At 40.0% G+C, this 13,197-nt stretch overlaps 2 protein-coding genes across 7 annotated transcripts in view; one reads left to right on the forward strand and one right to left on the reverse strand.

Moving 5' to 3' along the window:
• Nucleotides 1–2,033, forward strand: part of swt1 (SWT1 RNA endoribonuclease homolog) — a 200,266-nt gene extending 198,233 nt beyond the window's left edge. Inside the window, exon 21 of the mRNA XM_069938147.1 lies at nt 1,732–2,033. Coding sequence (XP_069794248.1) covers nt 1,732–1,840 — 109 coding nt within the window. The 3' untranslated portion in view covers nt 1,841–2,033. The remainder of the gene's footprint in view (nt 1–1,731) is intronic.
• The window catches only part of ivns1abpa (influenza virus NS1A binding protein a), a 34,811-nt gene continuing 23,577 nt past the window's right edge, over nt 1,964–13,197 (reverse strand). For all 6 annotated transcript variants that reach the window (XM_069938174.1, XM_069938176.1, XM_069938177.1 and 3 more), the window contains 8 exons: nt 11,511–11,618; nt 10,650–10,770; nt 10,179–10,397; nt 4,985–5,106; nt 4,575–4,701; nt 4,369–4,500; nt 4,012–4,185; nt 1,964–3,119 (listed from right to left, as the gene is read on the reverse strand). In XM_069938174.1, the coding sequence (XP_069794275.1) occupies nt 2,860–3,119; nt 4,012–4,185; nt 4,369–4,500; nt 4,575–4,701; nt 4,985–5,106; nt 10,179–10,397; nt 10,650–10,770; nt 11,511–11,618 (1,263 nt within the window). In that variant the 3' untranslated portion in view covers nt 1,964–2,859. The remainder of the gene's footprint in view (nt 3,120–4,011; nt 4,186–4,368; nt 4,501–4,574; nt 4,702–4,984; nt 5,107–10,178; nt 10,398–10,649; nt 10,771–11,510; nt 11,619–13,197) is intronic.

The raw sequence follows: 13,197 nt of genomic DNA on the forward strand, positions 1-13,197 counted from the left end.
TAGTTTTTGTGCCATTCTTCCATTACCTCAAAACCCTTTTTGTACAATTTGTAACCATCTATTTTGTGACACTGGACGTTTGAGTTATTAACACCAAGTAAAAAATGGAATTTGTGGCAAAATTGTACCATTCAAATCCTGAATGGTAAATTAAATTTTAGTTATGGTGCAATGGAGAGATGAAGAATTAGCACCAATTGAACCAGTGTTAAAGGACTGTTGGGATGTCAACAGATATATTTGTGGGATCCCATTCCAGAACCGAACATTAAAATTTTCCAGGTGTTTTATTTATTTATATAGTAGTGACTATAGCAGAGGGTTAGTTTCCATATTTACTGCTTCCCCAAACTTTACAACTTGTCAGTTATTTCAATTAACTCCTTTCAGCTTAGCTTCAATATCACATCAGTCTGTTCCCTCGCTTTTTCATTGGGGGTAAAAATGTTTACATTAATGTGCTTTGTTTTGGATAACTTACAAAATACTTAAAAAAAAAATCCCTTCTTATACCTTGCCCAAATTCATTTCAAGTGAGCTGTCTTTGAACTTGTTATACATGCTACACAAAAGATGAGAGGTTCCGTGGACAAAATCAACACTCCTGAACTGTATGTTGTTACCCAGAAGTCAAATAACGTGGTCCACGTATTACCAATGATGTGGGTAGGAAGGGTGACGAAGTTCTTCAAAGTGAGTTTGGTGCAGTTGCAGGAAAGGATCTCCAGGGTTCCTACCCATGTCATGTCCTAGTCTAGCCAGAAATATAATAATGCAGTTTAATACATGGCGATTTAGGAGGGAAAGCTTTAATTTTTGAAACATTGGTTCCTCTTCCAGGTAGGACCTGTACCAGCAGGACAGTTTGCATCTGAACTGCAGGGAGACTTGTGGGGAGATTTTCTAGTGCTGCTTCAGGGGATTTAAACCAGTGATAAGGGGATGGAACCAGAGCACTACTTGAGCATGATGGGAATAATGTTCTCAGTTATGAAAATTCAATGCAAGGAGCATTATAGGAAAGGTGATAAAACTTGGAACATGGATCAGCATATGGAATGAGACTTGGTTGCAGGAGGGCCAGGCCTGGTAGCTCAATATTCTTTGGTACTGTTGTTTTCGATGTATGAGAGAGGGAGGAGTGAAAGGGGGAAGATGGGTTGTTAATGTCATGCAATGCTTAGACAAAAAAAACTAGAGGGCTCTTCTGAGATTATCTAGATGAAACTGAGGGATGACCATATTAGTGAGATTACATTGTAAACTGCCCTACTGTCACTGGGAATTGGAGGAGCAAATTTGTAGAGACATATCAGAATCGATGCAAGAAGAAAGGTTGTGATCGGTGATAGTTTCCTTCATCAATTTAGAGGTCATAACTTGATCTCCTGTTAAGGGACAAGATAGGTAACAGAAATATGCATATGGGAACACTAGTTTCAAGATAATTATGGGAAATTACAAGTCTGGTCTTGGATCAAGATACCATCAAAATGAGCTCTTCTCCATTTGGCAAGTGTGGATTGGGACATGTTTTCAGGTAAAATGTTCTTCACATGTACAATAGAATTAATTCAGTCTCCCTTCTACACAACCCCACCCCCCCCAAAATCATACAAATTTATGAATTGCTGTTTTTATTCTTTGATAAATATTTCTAACATGGGATAGATTGTAACCATATAACTGTTTATGGCGGTTTGCTGAAATTATTTAATGTCAAATTTACAGAGCAGAACTGGTCTGCACCAAGAAATCTGGACATGGTAATGAAACAAACAAAATAGAATTGGAGAGAACAGGTTTCTCCTGGGAACTTTGGCCAGATAATTGTGAATAGATTTCATCCATTGTATAATTCACGAACTGCAGCCTAAAGAATATTTGAAATGTGACCCAGGCCCATCTAAGGGAAAACTTGGAACTAAAATTCTACTCTGATATTCTTAAAATAGAAAGCCAATAAAGTCAACAATTAAAATATTTAATTGCCCGAGTCTATTGTTTTAGGAATGTTAGCTACATAGCTTGTTACAATAGAGTTTCACACAGGTGCTCTTCAATCCTTCACTTGTCAATTCTAACAGAAGTATACATTTGAAAATTTATCAAGTTAAAGCATTTACAGAATACTACAATAAGTTATAGCAGAGGCAAACATTAAGAACTCTTTCAAGGAGAATTGTGCATGTCCCACTCTGGCACCTCAAATTGTAATTTAATTTGATTATAGTTTTAGTTTCCAGACAAATTTTTTTTTCTAATGCATTTTCATCCAAGTATAAAAATTGTTTATAAAAAAGGTGGTCAAAACAAAACTGCTTAAATTGCAGGTGTCAGCTTAACCGTATCTTTTTAAACTCAAGGATGGACCTGGAAAGAAAAACAAGGTAGGAAATAGGATCCTGCCTCTCCAAAACCTTGTCACACCCCCTTCCTTACAATACCCAAGTTTACCATGTTATTTCTCCAAACTGATAACTTCATGATGAGACAATGTGCAAATGTTGCAAAACAAAATTCTGGGGAAGCTCCATTGAAAACAAACTTTTCCTATTTTCCAAATTTTGAAAGGAAAATTTCCAGCACACCAGGTTTGCATTTCGCCAAATACCCATTAGGAAAACACAAATGTACTTCCACCCTTGGATAATAGTATTTACAGCTCAATTTAATTATAAGAAAACCCAAAGATTTGTTACATAAAACTCCAGACCATGCTTCAATTTATCCTCGAAACTTGCACCCAACCATAAACATCCAACAGTGCAAGTCTCTCTTTCTTACCACAATCCTTGCAAAAAAAAAAAAAGTACAACACAAATCACTAAATTTAAGCTGCAAAGGAAATACTAAACTTTATAAATTGGGCATGTTTGATCGGGTGCATGGACTCCATTCATTGCTTTCTGGATCATATGCTTCTAGGTTGTTCAGAAACTCATTGCCATCAAAGCCTCCCACAGCATAAAGGAGTCCATTCACTGCAGCAACTCCAGCATTACTCCTTGCTGATATCATACTTCCCATCATCTTCCATTCATTATTGGTAGGATCATACATCTCAACACAGTTGAGTGCACGGGTTCCATCAAAACCTCCAACTGCAAAAATCTTTCCTGCAAAATAAGAGCACATTACAAATAAAATGGAGAAAAATAGCCATTCCTGGGAAAAGCTGATGTACAATGTGCATTCAGCTTGGAGATCATTATATTCAATCTTTGGACTCCAGTGCCAAAGCCAATAGCAGAGTGAAAGATCAAATGCCTGGCCTCCAGCTCGTTCTTAAATGTTATAAATGTTCAGGTGTGGAAGTTAGGAACATGTTGAACCATTCAACACCTAGCTAGCAGTTCTTGATGAAACCACAAGCTGAATAGAAGCAGGATCTAGCAGCTAGATTCTAGCCCATGAAATAAAGTTGAGGATATGATACAAAATGGAAAGCTCTGAGCATCTACATATTCACACATGCATTTTGAAAGATCATTCTATTACCATTTCATGACTGTAGTTGAAGCTCAACTTCATGCACCCACAAAAGCTTATTTGCTAGTAAAGTTATCAGCCCCTTGTACATATTGCAAACCAAATGTGGTAATTGTTAATCTTCTCCATCAATACCACACTTGAATTCACCCCACTTCCCTCTCATCCCTAATATCTGATAAACTTATCCACACATACTCCACAGTTCATTTAAGATGCAGAATTCTGAAGATTCTTGCTCTCTAAATGAAGAAATCTCTTCATATCTCAGAAGAGATCCTTTGTATTCATTCAAGTTGTGAAACATTAGTGATGTAAAGTCCTGTAAGAATTTTGTAAGCTTCAATGAGATCTTAATTCTGGCCTATTAGTCCATTTTGCTTATACTGGTAACCACTTTTTTTTCAATAAATGAAGAAAGTGATAATTAAATGAATTGCTTCAGTTTTGATTATCTGTTTAGGCAGTCTGGCCTTGATAAATTGATACAATCTTCAAGAAAAATTCATTTATTCTCACCATTGTAGATAGCTACTCCTGATCCACGGCGAGCCATGTTCATGGGTGAAACCAAAGTCCAAGTGTTGTTCTCTGGATTATAACGCTCCACTGTATTCAGGCAATTCCATGACTCTGCACCTCCAACCACATATAGGTAGCCATCCAGTTCACATACAGCAGCCTGATGTCTTCCTAATACAATATTTCAATGTTTTGGAATTAATGTTATATTTATAAAATTGTTCCAGAAGTTGAAAACAGCTAATTTAATACTTGAAAATACTGAAATTAAAATTCCAGTGAAGTTCCTCAATATTTAAAAATGCCTTGTTCAATTCACTGCCCCTAGTTAGTCAAAGTTATGATTATACATACGTGTATTCAGAGGAGCACAATTTGTCCAGATTTTTGAGACCGGATCAAAGCTATCACAATTTTTTAATCCTTTTTGTCCATATGGATCAGAACCACCAACGATGTACAGTTTTCCATTCAGTGAACAAACACCTGTCAACCAACCAGAAATAATTTGTAATTGAACCAGAAACTCAACCATTCCATCAACTGTCATAAACACTTACCTGCATTACAGCGATTGGTACGAAGCTCGGGCACTGGAGTCCAATCACGAGTGTTGGGATTGTAAGTCTCACCGCAGCAAAGTTCATCCGAGTGGCCATTCGATCCTCCAGTTACATACAACTGACCCTACAACACCAAAACAATGCATTGGAGCACTTGAGTCTTTTGAAAGTTATTTTTAAACATTTTAGACAATGTTGTGCAGTTTGTTAATTCCTATTGATTACTGAAATAGATAAGTGTTAATTAGCAAGTCAAGAGTGCATAATGATGAAACAGTAGTTAAAAAAATGGACAAGGTTAAAAAAAAAGTTGGATTGACTAATTTTAGAGATTGGTGGATAAGACTCAAGGGGATAAATGATCTATTCCAGGTCCTATTTCTAGCTGTTAAGTTTTGGTCATTTACCATGAGCACTGCCATCTGAAATCGTGCCCGCGGTGTCCTCATTGGAGCAATAAAGGTCCATCCATCTGTTGCAGGATCATAGCACTCTACTGTTCGCAAGCATTCCTCACGATTATAGCCACCTAATAATCAGCCAAAACGCAAAGATTGAAATCTCTGGTCTGGAAAGGCCAATGGAAGCAAGATTATACACTAAATAACAAGACTTCACAACCACAACTTGCAAATAGAAATTAAAAGTGGGTAAATTACAACTTGTCAATAGAAAACCTCAAATTGAGATAAATCCTGATGAAAGGCTCAGGCCTGAAATCTGACAGCCTTTTGCCTCCTATGGATGCTGCATGACCTACTGTCAAGGAAAAGGGCATTGTAATTATCTGAGTTTTGTTCTAGAGTTAATGTGTGGATTTATAAAATATCTTATTATGAAATCATCTAAAAAGACTCAAATTTAAGAGTAGCATTGAATATCAAATTTAATCACGTCCAAGGTGATGGTCTCTGCAAAGTCAAACATGGGTATTGTGACAGAATATTTTGAGGTGGCTTGGGAGGAATTGCTAGAGAAACTTGCACACATACATTTTAAACACAGGACTTTTGCAGAAAGAGCAACCAAGTTGCAGAATCCAGCTGGCCTGGGAGAGCATGTGATTTTTACTCTCAGAGAGGGAGGGTGTGAAACAGAGAGGAGTCACAGAAATCAGTTCCAAAAAGACAAAGCTGGCAAACTTTTGAAAGACTGCCTGGTCAAAGGAGAAGGCTGGCTGTCTGAAAGGTGACCTAAAAGAGGATAATCTGGAGAACCCTGAAGGGGGCAAGTTTCGTCAGCAAGGCTGACTGGAAAGGAATTAGTTGCAGATGTCCTGGAAAAGGAAACTCTCTGAAAACCAGCAAGAACCCTCCTAAGTGGTAGCCATTTGCCTGTTGAGCACTGGTGAACTTTGTTAATGGTAACTTCTGTGCACAGAACAAGAATTTCCTGCAACCTGTGAGATTGGACTGTGATCCAAAGAATTTTTCTAATCTTAAATATACATTACACATTACCTGTGCTTAGTATTAGAGGGGATTAAGTAACAAGTGAGAGTTAATTGTTTTCTTGCTCATATACAATTAAAAACTACTTTATTTTTTAGTACCCCTTTCTGTTGTGGTCTATATCTATTGCTGCTGGTTTTTGGGGTCCTCTGGACTCTAACAACAACAAATACGAAAGTCTACAGATGCTAAGAGTGTAGTAAAAACAAATGCTGGTGAACTCAGCCTGTCTTCAGCATCCATAGGAGACTAATACATTGCCGATGTGTCAGGCCAGAGCCCTTCAAGGAATAAACAGAGCAAATGAAAGGAAATCTTAATAAAGACAATGCTGGCTTTGAGGAATCCAGACCAACAAAAGGTGTTCATTGAATACAAGGGGAGAGGAGAGAATTGATTAGGTCCATGCGTGCAAAAGGAGACCATAGAGATCCAGCACATTTTTAACTACATTAACCAACCACCTTCCTGTCTCTCCCTTTTTCCCTTCCTTTGCACCTAATCATTTCTCACCTTTCCCCTCATCATATCCTACACCTTTTGTTTGTCTGGACTCCTCCCCCAGCCAGCAGTGTCTGTATTCTGAGATTTACCTTTTTTGCTCATTCCGATTATTCCCTGAAGGAGGGCTCGGGGCCAAAGCATTGGCAATATTTTTGTTTCCCAAAGATGCTGAAAGACCAGCTGAGTTCCTCCAGCATTTTTGTGTATTTTTAGAACAGAAATGGGAGCATGCCAAGGAACACTGATGAACATGGGGGCTTTCAAAATCCACACTTCCCTGAACACAGATAAATATGATGGTGAGGGCAGTATGAAGGCAAGCTTGCCATATACAGTGTCATCATAATGTTTTGGACAAATATACTCTCTCCCCCCTCCCCCCCTTTATTTGCCTGTGCTCCAGCTTTAAATTTGTAATCAAACAATTCACATGTTTAAAGTGCACATTCCAGATTTTATTCAAAATTATTTGTATACATTTCTTTGACCACACAAAATTATTGCACTTTTTAAATACATAGTTCACCTCATTTCAGGGCATCATAATGTTTGGGACATTTGGCTTCCAGAGTAAATGTGGATAGGCTTTTTCAATTAAGAGTGGGGAGATTCAAACTAGAGGGCATGGTTTAAGATTGAAGGGGGAAAATTATAAGGGGAACATGAGGGGAAAATTTCTTCACACAAAGGGTGGTGGGGATGTGGAATGAGCAGACGTGGTTGAGGTGGGATCATTGGTTACATTTAAGGATAGACTGGATAGTTACATGGAGAGGAGAGGACTGGAGGGGTATGGACCGGGTGCTGGTCAGTGGGACTAGGAGGTTGGGCATTTGTTAAGGCATGGACTAGTAGGGCCGAACTGGCCTGTTCTGTGCTGTAAGTGGTTATATGGTTAGATGTTTGTGAGTACTCAGGTACATTTAATTGCTCATTGGTGTAGGTATTGAGAGCTCAGCTTACTTCTAAGCTTTTGATCACCTTTGGAGTCTGTAGTTGCTATTTTTCAATACAAGAACCAGAGATGTGCAAATGAAGCCATTATGAGACTGGAAAACTAGCATAAAACAGAGACATCACCCAAACCTTAGGATTACCAAAATCAACTGTTTAGAACATTATTAAGAAAAAGCACACTGGTGAGCTCAGTAATCACAAAGGGACTGGTAGGCCAAGGAAGACCGACACTACTTATGACAAAAATTCTCCAAACACCTGTCAGACATTTCAGAAACACTCTTCAGGAGGCAGGCACATTCAGGTGGCCAACTGCCCCACTTGTAAAGCTGCATATTTTGGCAATATGCGGCTGTTGGGAGGCCACGTGTATGCACGGGAGGCACCTGCAAGGCGAATTCTGTAACCCTCCTCCGAGAGGGATAATCGCCACAGCACAGTGGCCTCCCCAGCCATCTGAATGCAGCTGCCTAAAACAGGCTGCATTTGGAATGACAGTCAGCTGGTGAGCGCCTGACAGCTCCTCTCCCAGCTGCCCCTTCCCCTGGCACAGGATATTGGAGCAGGAGTGGAGCAGCCGGCAGGGGAGAAGAGGGCTGGGGCGGCCAGTGGGAGTACGAGGCTGGGAACTTGGGGATACTGCATCTGTGTCCTTGCTTTCCTCCGCCAAGGCTCGAGCATGCTGATGCTAAGCTGGTTACCAGCGCTCGAGTTGGGTACCAGCATTGTTTCAGCCAGCCCCCATACTCCCCCGTTCCAACCCCTGTATTCTCCCACCAGGGGAGCCAGAGCAATCAATGTGGGGACATCCCACGTGGGATATCCCCGCGCTGGCTGTCCCAGCTGACAGCCAGCCATCTTAACTTGACAGCTCAAGGGACAGGAGCCAGAGTGTGCTCAGATGCGCATCATGGTGCAGGTGTCCCTTCAGGTGGTCAGCGCTGCCACCTGAATGGCAAGTCAAAGGGTCACTTCCTCTTCTTCAGGCGCATTCTTAGCGGAGAATACACCTGAAGAAGCTTAATGACTACTGTCCACAGAGACTTCATGACTAGAAATACAGAGACTACACTGCAAGATGCAAACCACTAGTTAGCCACGTTAATTTGCCAAGAAGTATTCAAGTCTGCAGAATTTTGGAAAAAGGTCTTGAGGAGTGACGAGACAAAGATGAACCTGAATCAGTGATGGCAAGAGCAAAATGTGGAGGCACAAAGGAACTGCAAGATTCAAAGCATTCCACCTCATATGTGCAACATGGTGGTGGGGGTGTTTTGGCCTAATCATGTATGGCTACAACAAATACTGGTGCACTCATCTTCATTGAAGATTTCTTTGGTAGTAGCAAAATTAAATCTGAGATGTATAGAACCATTTTACTGTTCAAGTTCAAGCAAATGCCTCCAAAGTCATTGGACAGAGCTTCATCTGACAGCAAGATAATGATCCCAAACATACTGTTAAAGCAATAAACTAAAACCTGGAAAATTCTTGAATGGCCAAGGCAGTCACCTGCTCCAAATCCAATTGAGCATGCCTTCCATATGCTGAAAACTTAAGGGAACAAGCCACTGAAACAAGCAGGAGCTGAAGAGGAGGCCTGGCAAAGCATCACCAGAGAACATATTCAGTACCTGGTGATGTCTATTAATTACAGATTTGAAGTAGTCATTGCATCCAAGGAGATACCACAAAGTATTAAACATCACCACTTTAAAAGACATATTATTGCTATGTTCCAAAAATGATGGTGCCCTGAAATGAAACGCTACAATTTCTACATGGTCAAACTGAAAAGTACACAACATAACCTCAAAAGAGTCTTCAATGTGCATATTGTGGTGGTGGGGGGGTGGGGGGGGGGGGGGTGCGGAAAAGAGAGCAAATCACAGGTTAATTGTTTGATTTCAAATTTAAAACTGGAGCACAGGAGAAAATTAAGGAAAAAAAGTGTCTTTATCCTAAACATTATGGAGGGCACTGTAGGTCCAACACAAAATATGAAAGATGATATGTAACGATGTAACTCCATAAAACATGTTGGCCCACAGTTGTAGTATGGGCAGTCGTAGTATCATGGACAGTCTGTTTGCCCATTATAGGCAGGATGTGGTCAAACTGAAGAGTGCAGAGAAGATTCATCAGGATATCGAGTGAAGAAATCTATGGGGAGAGATGGATGAACAGTTGTTTTCCCTGGAGTAAAGGAGGCTCAGGTGTGACTAAATGATAGAGAAATAGATAGGGCAGTCTTTTTCCATGAGAGGAGTACATATAAAATAAGAGAGCATTGTTTCAAGTGGGAGAAGTTTTAAAAAGAGGGGGGAGGGAGTTTTATAGAGCCTTATGACCCCAATCCTGACAAATGGAATTAGAGTAGATAGGAAAAATAGTTAGTGTGGACATGGTGAGCTGTACCACCCATTTGTATGTACAACTTACGATTTCTTTATTGTGGAACACCAAGAAATAAAATTCCAAACAAATGGGTGAAGAGTAATTATAATTTGCTCTGTTCAATGTTCCCATTTACATTTATACAAACCCCATGTAAAAGCAATGAAGCAGATTGCCACCTTCTGAGAAACCACCAACTAAAGAAAAATACAATGTCCATCACCCCAAACACACTGCCTTTCCCTTAAAAAGGTGTTTTCACCCCCCACCCCCCGGAACAGTTCTTACTCACCAGCAACAACAAGCTTGCCATTAAGCTCTGCTGTTCCCAGACCAGAGCGAGCATACTGCATGGGGGAGAGGAGTCTGTCATCTTCAGCCTGAACCTCAAAACTTATACTCTTCACCAGACATGGAGTGGTGACAGGCGAACTGTGTGGACTGTTGCGGCCATGAAGAAAGATGACACATAGAACTCCATTTAGAACAGCCAGGCACAGATATGTCATACCTAAAAAACAAAGCAATAACTTGCTAGAAAATTGCAGCATTTTCTGTTAAGAAAAACTGCTATTATCAAAGCCCCACAATTCTGATAGAACAAATATAGCCAAAGTATGGATAGAGGACTCGTTCAATTTTTCCTCCCATAGCTTAAATTAAAGCCATTCTGATGGCAATTATAACAGAACTGCAGTGGTTTCTGTTCATGTTGAATAAAAGTTCAATTACAATTAAAAATTACTGCATTTGTACAACTTACTTGATGTTTTCTCAGAGGCAATGATTTTCCACTCATGTTTGTTTGTTTGCACTTGTGTAGACAAATTTCCAGAGGTGCTGCTGTATATCTGATGGTTACTGCTCTCCCGCGGAGACTTCTTCTGCAAAATTAAATGAGTAGCTAGAAAACCTAGCTAGGCTGCACCTGTACTCAGCTTCTACCTTCACCATAATTCCAATGATATGCTCAAGTTACTAGACCACACACCAGAATTTTGACTCCACAAAATAGCTACCATTTCCTCAAACCCATCGTTTATTGAACATGTTACAAGCTCTGCAATATTTGTGTTAAATTGAAAGAACGTTTTGTATTAAAACAATCAGAATTACACACCCTTGATTTCTAAAGATGAACACTAGCCAGAAAATGCTAGTATGTATCAACACAATACAAATGCATCTTTAATCTACACTGGACCTCTAATGTACTAGATAATGATGGACTATTGTACAAATCATGCCATTTTGGAGACTGCCAACACAAGGTCTGGTTTCTCTCTAAAGGGAATAAAAATTGGCCAGTAGATTATTTCCCCCATACAATTGCAGAAGCTACATCAAAACTACCATCACCATCCTGAGTTCCATAAGTTACTTGCTATCCAGGTTGAACAGCCATTCATGGCTTCATTGAGCAAACAGCACTGATGGGAATCCTGGGGCACACTTGAGTACAGACACCTTTTTAATAACTCATCTTAACCTCTAAATCCCATATTTTGCTCCTTAATGTACACCATACAGGTTTATCAACTAAATTTCAATGCTAGTCCAATTTGAGAATTGAATGTACCATCCTGACATTTAATGTCTACGCACACCCATTAATATTCAGTACCTGTACAAACTGAATGTGGTCATCATCAATGCCAAACACTTCAGCCTGTCCATCTAGTACGCTCCCATCAAGCAGTTTGTGATCAGCAGAGTAGTACAAGGTTTGAACCTGCAAAACAGCAATAAAACACCCATGTGGCTACTGTTTCCATTGAAACAAGGTAGGTAACGCAATCTCCTGTTTATTTTTGCCTCTTGACGCTGGAAGCTCCTTTCTTGAAGTGGACTGCAGTTATGTGATAGAAAATTGAGAGTCATTTGCATGATGGTGGCTGTTCACTCTAATAAAAGGATGATTGTCGATTTGGTTGCTTTGAAAACCTAAGGCACAAGAAATCCACTCCCAACAATAATGAGACAAGATGTTTTCTTCTTTAAAAAAAAACAAAAAAAAAAAACGAACTCCCACTGATGTTGCTAGAAAGAAATTGTGGAAGCAACAGGAAATGCAAGAAAGAAGTAGTTAAAAAATTATTTTAAGATCACGTTCTTGTTCACAGAAATGTTTACTTCTGGAAGCTGAACAAAATTGTCATTGGGCAATTGATTCTTCCCCACATTCATGCCCCGATTTAAAGCCTGTGACTAACACCAACAAAGATATTTCCTTCAAGAAGTCCTCATTTATTAGTAGTCCAATATTTAAAAAAAGAACTCATTTAAATTGGAGATGCAAAAGTCATCAACAGCATTAATACTTTCAATCAAAAAAGAAACCCACATTTTGTCAGTGAGTAGAAATGTATCTGAAAGATGGCATTCTAACTCTGTCAGTTTCAAAATTTACAAGCAACAGGCCACACAAGGAACAGTCACAAGGGGACTGATGCTTGTCCACAAATGTGATGTGGAGAATATTCATCCATAGTCAGAGCTTAGTCGTACCAGCAACCAGATGTGGAGTAGCCAAACAAGGTCTCAGTCTAGTTCAGATCTATTCTACATCAATACCATGTTATTTCAGTGGTTTGTGGACGTTATCTGGGTTGGGAACCCTGGAGCAATCTTACGTTTCTCCAATTATCACATGTTGTACTGCTCAAACCCAATGAATCGTATCACTGACTGTGAAGTGTAAGTGGTGTAGCTGCTCAAGTATCAAAGGATATCTCTGGTCCAAGTCATTGCTCAGGACTGGAAACCTGCTCCACATACATATTGGCAGACTGCTCAATGATATCCTCCCTATACTGCCATTTTCCTTGGTTTAGCTGCATAGCTCTTTACAACATTGAGATTTCTTTATGGTAACAAGCTCCATGGCCAGCACCTTTCATCAAACCCAACAAATGACAAAAACCATTGGATCCAGGTAGTTTTTCAACAAGCAGTGCCATCAATCCCCAATAACAGGCACCACTCTGTTCAGAATGTGGCAGAGCAACATCAACATTAGATACACCAAAACTGCCAACACCAGCACGGCCATAAGTAGCCCTTCCACATCCAAACTGCTGGGAAGATTCACTGCTGAAAATACACCAGGTTATCAGCAGGTTTCTGGCACATCAGATGGGAAGGCTGTGAGCAAACAATGAGGCTGAAGAGACTCAGCAGGTCAGGGCAGCATTCCTGGAGAGAAGAGGAGAGGAGAGTCAATATTTCAGGCTAGGACCTTTTCAGGAAGGGAAAAGCTCGGTCCCTGGTTTGCAACACTGCAGCAGGAAGAACAAAGGATCCTGGCTGAG

The sequence above is a fragment of the Narcine bancroftii genome, chromosome 5, assembly GCF_036971445.1.
Source record: "Narcine bancroftii isolate sNarBan1 chromosome 5, sNarBan1.hap1, whole genome shotgun sequence".
Classification (NCBI taxonomy): Eukaryota; Metazoa; Chordata; class Chondrichthyes; order Torpediniformes; family Narcinidae; genus Narcine; species Narcine bancroftii.